This window comes from Scylla paramamosain, unplaced genomic scaffold (genome assembly GCF_035594125.1).
Source record: "Scylla paramamosain isolate STU-SP2022 unplaced genomic scaffold, ASM3559412v1 Contig31, whole genome shotgun sequence".
Lineage (NCBI taxonomy): Eukaryota > Metazoa > Arthropoda > Malacostraca > Decapoda > Portunidae > Scylla > Scylla paramamosain.
In genome coordinates, this window is record NW_026973696.1 from 547501 (window position 1) to 555000 (window position 7500).

General features: G+C 38.1%; 1 protein-coding gene and 1 long non-coding RNA gene across 3 annotated transcripts in view; both read left to right on the forward strand.

Moving 5' to 3' along the window:
• The window catches only part of LOC135097787 (very-long-chain 3-oxoacyl-CoA reductase-B-like), a 9694-nt gene extending 5123 nt beyond the window's left edge, over positions 1-4571 (forward strand). Inside the window, exons 5-7 of the mRNA XM_063999837.1 lie at positions 808-970; positions 2007-2222; positions 3399-4571. Coding sequence (XP_063855907.1) covers positions 808-970; positions 2007-2222; positions 3399-3524 — 505 coding nt within the window. The 3' untranslated portion in view covers positions 3525-4571. The remainder of the gene's footprint in view (positions 1-807; positions 971-2006; positions 2223-3398) is intronic.
• A 2302-nt stretch (positions 4572-6873) lies between these two features.
• Positions 6874-7500, forward strand: part of LOC135097788 (uncharacterized) — a 9753-nt gene continuing 9126 nt past the window's right edge. For both annotated transcript variants that reach the window (XR_010266120.1, XR_010266121.1), the window contains exon 1: positions 6874-6910. This is a non-coding gene — a long non-coding RNA (uncharacterized LOC135097788). The remainder of the gene's footprint in view (positions 6911-7500) is intronic.

Genomic DNA, 7500 nt, shown 5'->3' on the forward strand with positions numbered 1-7500 from the left:
AAACCTGCGTCACTTCAACTAGAGCATTTTAAAAGAGTGTTTCTCCTGTTAATAATGGTGATATGTTGTTAATCTGCCACTGGAAATGTAAAAACACCCTTGAAAACTTGCTTCACTTCAACTAGAGCATTTTAAAAGAGTGTTTCTCCTGTTAATAATGTAGAAATGTTGTTAATCTGTCACTAGAACCATAAAAAACACCCTTGAAAACCTGCGTCACTTCAACTAGAGCATTTTAAAAGAGTGTTTCTCCTGTTAATAATGTAGAAATGTTGTTAATCTGTCACTAGAACCATAAAAAACACCCTTGAAAACCTGCGTCACTTCAACTAGAGCCTTTTAAAAGAGTGTTTCTCCTGTTAATAATGTAGAAATGTTGTTAATCTGTCACTAGAACCTTAAAAACACCCTTGAAAACCTGCGTCACTTCAACTAGAGCATTTTAAAAGAGTGTTTCTCCTGTTAATAATGTAGAAATGTTGTTAATCTGTCACTAGAACCTTAAAAACACCCTTGAAAACCTGTGTCACTTCAGCTAGAGTGTAGAAGAAGAAGAGAAGGAGGAGGAGGAGGAGAGGAAAGAGAACTAGAGGAGGAAGAAGAAGATAAACAGAAGAGGAGAAGGAGGAGGAGGAGGAGAAAGAAATAAAAAGAGAGAAATTTAAATTAATCCATCACACACACACACACACACACACACACACACACACACACACACACACACACACACACACACACACACACACACACACACACACACACACACACACACACACACACACACACTAACCCCTATCCTCTTTGCAGAATGTGCGAAAACCTCATTAACTGCAACATTCGCTCGCTGACGGAAATGACGAGGATTGTTTTGCCAGGAATGATAGAGAGAGGGAGAGGTCTTGTGCTGAACCTCTCCTCTCTCTCTTCTACCATTCCTGCCCCATTCCTGGCTGTGTATGGGGCGTCTAAGGTGGGTTATGGAGAGGCCTGCTGTGTTTTGGGGTGTTTTTGGGTGTGTTTTGGGTGTTTTGTGGGTGTTTTTGGGTGTTTTTGGGTGTTTTGGTGTGTTTGGGTGTGTTTTGTGGGTGTTTTTGGGTGTTTTGGGCTGTTTTGGTGTGTTTTTGGCTGTTTTTGGGCTGTTTTGGAGTGTTTGGGTGTGTTTTTGGGTGTTTTTGGTGTGTTTTGGGTGTTTTTGGGCTGTTTGGGTGTGTTTGGGTGTGTTTTGGAGTGGTTTTGGGTGTTTTGGGGTGTTTTGAGGTGTTTTGGATGTGTTTGGGTGTGTTTTTGGGTGTTTTGGTGTGTTTTTGGGTGTTTTTGGGCTGTTTGGGTGTGTTATTGGGTGTTTTGGGTGTTTTGGAGGTGTTTTTGGGGTGTTTTGGTGTGTTTGGGTGTGTTTTGGGTGTGTTTTGTGGGTGTTTTTGGGCTGTTTTGGGTGTTTTGGTGTGTTTTGGGATGTTTTTGGGTATTTTGGTGTGTTTTTGGTGTGTTTGGGTGTTTTGGGGTGTTTTTGGTGTGTTTTGGGGTGTTTTTGGGTGTTTTTGGGTGTTTTGGGGTGTATTGAGGTGTTCTGAGGTGTTTGGGTGTGTTTTGGTGTGTTTTTGGGCTGTTTTGGAGTGTTTTGGTGTGTTTGGGTGTGTTTTGGTATGTTTTGGGGTGTTTTGGGTGTGTTTTGGGTGTTTGGATGTGTTTAGGGGTGTTTTTGGCAGTGTAAATATACAACAATTTAAAATTTAACCAAATCTGACCTCAACTGTTTTGTGTTTTGTGGGTGTTTTGGTGTGTTTTGGGTGTTTTTGGGTGTTTTTGGGCTGATTGGGTGTGTTTTTGGGTGTTTTGGTGTGTTTTGGTGTGTTTTGGGCTGTTTGGGTGTGTTGAGGTGTTTTGGTGTGTTTTGGAGTGTTTTGAGGTGTTTGGGTGTGTTTAGGGGTGTTTTTGGCAATGTAAATATACAACAATTTAAAACTTAACCAAATCTGACCTCAACTGACCCAACCTGACCCCAACAGTCGTACGTGCGCAGCTTCAGCGAGAGCATCTGCGAGGAGGTGGCCGAACGAGGCGTAACTGTTCAGTGCCTCGTTCCTGGATTTGTCGTATCGAACATGTCAAGAATCCGTAGGCCTACCCTAATGGTTCCCTCAGCCACTGCATACGTCCGGGCCTCCCTCCGCACAGCTGGGGTGGAGAAACAAACAGCTGGTTATTTCATGCATAAGATTCAGGTGTGTAGGGGTGTCTGTGTGAGAGAGAGGTGTGTGTGTTTGTGTGTGTGTCAGGGACAGGAGAGAGTGGGAGGCTTGTTGTGTGTGTGTGTGGGTGGGTGTGTGTGTGTGTGACAGGTTGCAGTGGAAGTTGTTGGGGTTTTTCAAGGGTGTTTTTCAAGGTTCTGATAGTTTAACAGGCTGCAGTGGAAGTTGTTGGGGTTTTCAAGGGTGTTTTTCAAGGTTCTGATAGTTTAACAGGCTGCAGTGGAAGTTGTTGGGGTTTTCAAGGGTGTTTTTCAAGGTTCTGATAGTTTAACAGGCTGCAGTGGAAGTTGTTGGGGTTTTCAAGGGTGTTTTTCAAGGTTCTGATAGTTTAACAGGCTGCAGTGGAAGTTGTTGGGGTTTTCAAGGGTGTTTTTCATGGTTCTGATAGTTTAACAGGCTGCAGTGGAAGTTGTTGGGGTTTTCAAGGGTGTTTTTCATGGTTCTGATAGTTTAACAGGCTGCAGTGGAAGTTGTTGGGGTTTTCAAGGGTGTTTTTCAAGGTTCTGATAGTTTAACAGGCTGCAGTGGAAGTTGTTGGGGTTTTCAAGGGTGTTTTTCAAGGTTCTGATAGTTTAACAGGCTGCAGTGGAAGTTGTTGGGGTTTTCAAGGGTGTTTTTCAAGGTTCTGATAGTTTAACAGGCTGCAGTGGAAGTTGTTGGGGTTTTCAAGGGTGTTTTTCATGGTTCTGATAGTTTAACAGGCTGCAGTGGAAGTTGTTGGGGTTTTCAAGGGTGTTTTTCAAGGTTCTGATAGTTTAACAGGCTGCAGTGGAAGTTGTTGGGGTTTTCAAGGGTGTTTTTCAAGGTTCTGATAGTTTAACAGGCTGCAGTGGAAGTTGTTGGGGTTTTCAAGGGTGTTTTTCATGGTTCTGATAGTTTAACAGGCTGCAGTGGAAGTTGTTGGGGTTTTCAAGGGTGTTTTTCATGGTTCCAGGGGTAGTTTAACAGTTTAACAGGCTGCAGTGGAAGTTGTTGGGGTTTTCAAGGGAGTTTTCAAGGTTCCAGGGGTAGTTTAACAGTTTAACAGGCTGCAGTGGAAGTTGTTGGGGGTTTTCAAGGTTCCAGTGGTAGTTTAATAGTTCGATAATGAAAATAACCTAACCTAACCTAACCTAACCTAACCTAACCTCTCTCTCTCTCTCCCTACAGACGTACTTCATTGAGGTAGCCCGCAGTTACTTGCCAGGCTGCTTCCTCACCTACATTGTGGTTAAACAGCTGAAAGGATTCCGAGCAAGGGCACACAAGAAGAAAATGGCCGCCAAGAGTGACTAAGAGAGAGAGAGAGAGAGTGTGTGTGAAGGTTGTGTGTGTGTGTGTGTGTTTTTTTATTAGTTTGTTTTTTATTGTGAGAGAGAGAGAGAGAGAGAGAGAGAGAGAGAGAGAGAGAGAGAGAGAGAGAGAGAGAGAGAGAGGGTTTCCAGGCACAAGGTAACATGAACAAACAAACAAATAAACAGATATTCATTAGATTATTCATTCATATACTTAATACTGTGTGTGTGTGTGTGTGTGTGTGTGTGTGTGTGTGTGTGTGTGTGTGTGTGTGTGTGTGTGTGTGTGTGTGTTAGCTTGTTAAGATTCGCACATTCCTTCTTGTTTGTGTTCCAATTATTTTTATTATTATTATTATTATTATTATTATTATTATTATTATTATTATTCAGGTTGTTTTTTATTAATTGTGTGTTTTTTTTAGTTAATTAAGATTGTTGTTGTTGTTGTTGTTGTTGTTTTTCTTCTTCTTCTTCTTCTTCTTCTTCTTTTCTTTTCTTTTCTTTTCTTTTCTTCTTCTTCTTCTTCTTCTTCTTCTTCTTCTTCTTCTTCTTCTTCTTATTATTATTATTATTATTATTATTATTATTATTATTATTATTATTATTATTATTATTATTATTATTATTATTATTATTCAGGTTAATTATATTTTATTAATTCTTTTTCTTCTTGTTCTTGTTCTTCTTCTTATTCTTATTCTTATTATTATGGTTGTGTTTCCTTGTTTTCATATTCTCTTTCTTCATTTTCCTTGTTCCTTTTTTCTCCTCCTCCTCCTCCTCCTCCTCCTCCTCCTCTTCTTCTTCTTCTTCTTTATTATTATCATTATTATCATCATTTTTTTCCTTCTTTCTTTCTTAATATATAAATAAAATACTAATTATTAATCTAGATAATTAATTTCTATACCTGCAATTATTATTATTATTATTATTATTATTATTATTATTATTATTATAACAGTAGCTGTCTAGAGTATTTAACCCTTTCATTGTATTATTAATTGTTGTAATTATTGTATTTGATAATAAAATGCATCTTGTAGCTCTAATATCTATTATTATTATTATTATTATTATTATTATTATTATTATTATTATAGAGCCTATGAAAAGTAAATTCTATATTATTTTTAAGATTATTTGTATTTACACCTAAGGAAACGTTAAAAAAATAAATAATCATAATAATAATAATAATAATAATAATAATAATAGATTTTTTCAACATTTCTCCCAGTTATTCTATTTTGCAAAGGCTCTAGTTAAAGTGACACGGGTTTTCAAGGGTGTTTTTAAGGTTCAAGTGGCAGATTAACAACATTTCTACATTATTAACAGGAGAAACACTCTTTGAAAGGCTCTAGTTGAAGTGACGCAGGTTTTCAAGGGTGTTTTTAAGGTTCAAGTGGCAGATTAACAACATTTCTGCATTATTAACAGGAGAAACACTCTTTAAAAGGCTCTAGTTGAAGTGACGCGGGTTTTCAAGGGTGTTTTTACAGTTCCAGTGATAGATTTAACAACATTTCTGCATTATTAACATGAGAAACACTCTTTAAAAGGCTCTAGTTGAAGTGACACGGGTTTTCAAGGGTGTTTTTAAGGTTCCAGTGACAGATTAACAACATTTCTGCATTATTAACAGGAGAAACACTTTAAAAGGCTCTAGTTGAAGTGACGCGGGTTTTCAAGGGTGTTTTTACAGTTCCAGTGACAGATTAACAAGATTTCTGCATTATTAACAGGAGAAACACTCTTTGAAAGGCTCTAGTTGAAGTGGCGCGGGTTTTCAAGGGTGTTTTTAAGGTTCAAGTGACAGATTAACAAGATTTCTGCATTATTAACAGGAGAAACACTCTTTAAAAGGTTCTAGTTGAAATGACGCGGGTTTTCAAGGGTGTTTTTACAGTTCCAGTGACAGATTAACAAGATTTCTGCATTATTAACAGGAGAAACACTCTTTAAAGGTTCTAGTTGAAGTGGCGCGGGTTTTCAAGTGACAGATTAACAAGATTTCTACGTTTTGAACATGAGAAACACTCTTTGAAAGGCTCTAGTTGAAGTGACACGGGTTTTCAAGGGTGTTTTTACGGTTCTAGTGACAGATTAACAAGATTTTTGCATTATCAACAGCAGAAATACCCGTGTATCTTCACCACGACTGTCTTGCAAGGCCACAGAGATGACCAGCTGGGTTCTCAAGAGTGTTTCTCCTGTTAATAATGCAGAAATGTTGTTAATCTGTCACTGGAACCGTAAAAACACCCTTGAAAACCCGCGTCACTTCAACTAGAGCCTTTCAAAGAGTGTTTCTCCTGTTAATAAGGCAGAAATGTTGTTAATCTGCCACTGGAACCGTAAAAACACCCTTGAAAACCCGCGTCACTTCAACTAGAACCTTTCAAAGAGTGTTTCTCCTGTTTTTGTCTGCACAACCATGAAAATACCTTTAAAAACCTGTCACTTCAATTAAAGCCTTTTAAAAAGTGTTTCTCCTGCTAATAATGAAATACTGTTAATTTGTCAATAGAACTGTGAAAAAACACCCTTAAAAACCCGTGTCACTTCAATTAGAGCTTTTTAAAAATGCTTTTCTGTCAATAACATAAAAATCTTGTTAATTTGCCACTAAAACCGAAAAACTAATCTTAAGAAACCCGTCTGTCACCAGCTAGAGCCTTTTAAAGAGTGGTTTTTTTTTGTTTTTGTTTTTTTCCTATCAATAATGTAGAAATCTTATTAATCTGTCACTGGAGGTTCTCAGGGGTGTTTCTCTTGTCAATAATAGAAAAAATGTTTATTTGTCATTAGAACAATAAAAAAAACAGTTAAAACCCATGTCACTTCAACTAGAGCCTTTCAAAAGAGTGCTTCTCCTGTTAATAATGAAGAAATATTGTTAATCTGTCGCTACACCCGTTAAAATACACTTGAAAAACCCGTGTCACTTCAACTAAGTAGTGAAGATTCTCAAGAGCGATTTTTTCTGTTAATAATGCAGAAATCTTGTTAATCTGTCACTGGGAGCCACTATAACCATAAAAACACCCTTAAAAAAAAAAACCGTATGTTTTCAACTAGAGCCTTTGTAAAGTAGTGAGGATATGCACAGATTTACAGGTTACCATCCGGAGTTTGAGATGTAGCAGGGCAGCCATCTTGTAATTGGGAGGGTTGCAGCGTCTGTCATAAGCTCCGGGAAGACAAGGAGAGCCCAATGTTAGAGACCCGCGTGGATTTATGACACACGTGCGCAGTTTACGATAAAAAAGAGCAGTTTTATTATCACCATCACCCCTTTCAAGACTTGCTATACGACACGCTGTTTTAGCTCAGTCTGGCTCAAGCCTCTGTGCAGTGTGGGTGTACGTGCCTTGCTCCGTGTGTATCCCTGTTATTTCTGCAGTTCATTGTCTTTAAGTGAAGTTTCTAAGTCTCCTGTGCCCTCATTAAGTGGTGAAAGTGTTAATCTGTCACCAGAACCGTAAAAACACCCTTATAATACAGAAATCCGGTTAATCTTTCATTAGAATCGTAAAAGATTCTTTGAAAACTCGTGCGTCATTTTTGCGCACTTTTCTTCATTACTCTTTAAAAGGCTCTAGTTGAAGTGACGCGGGTTTTTAAAGGTGTTTTTAAGGTTCTAGTGGCAGATTAACAATATTTCTACATTATCAACTGGAGAAACACTCTTTAAAAGGCTCTAGTTGAAGTGACGCGGGTTTTTAAAGGTGTTTTTAAGGTTCTAGTGGCAGATTAACAATATTTCTACATTATCAACTGGAGAAATACTCTTTAAAAGGCTCTAGTTGAAGTGACGCGGGTTTTCAAGGATGTTTTTAAGGTTCTAGTGGCAGATTAACAACATTTCTACATTATCAACTGGAGAAACACTCTTTAAAAGGCTCTAGTTGAAGTGACGCGGGTTTTTAAAGGTGTTTTTAAGGTTCTAGTGGCAGATTAACAACATT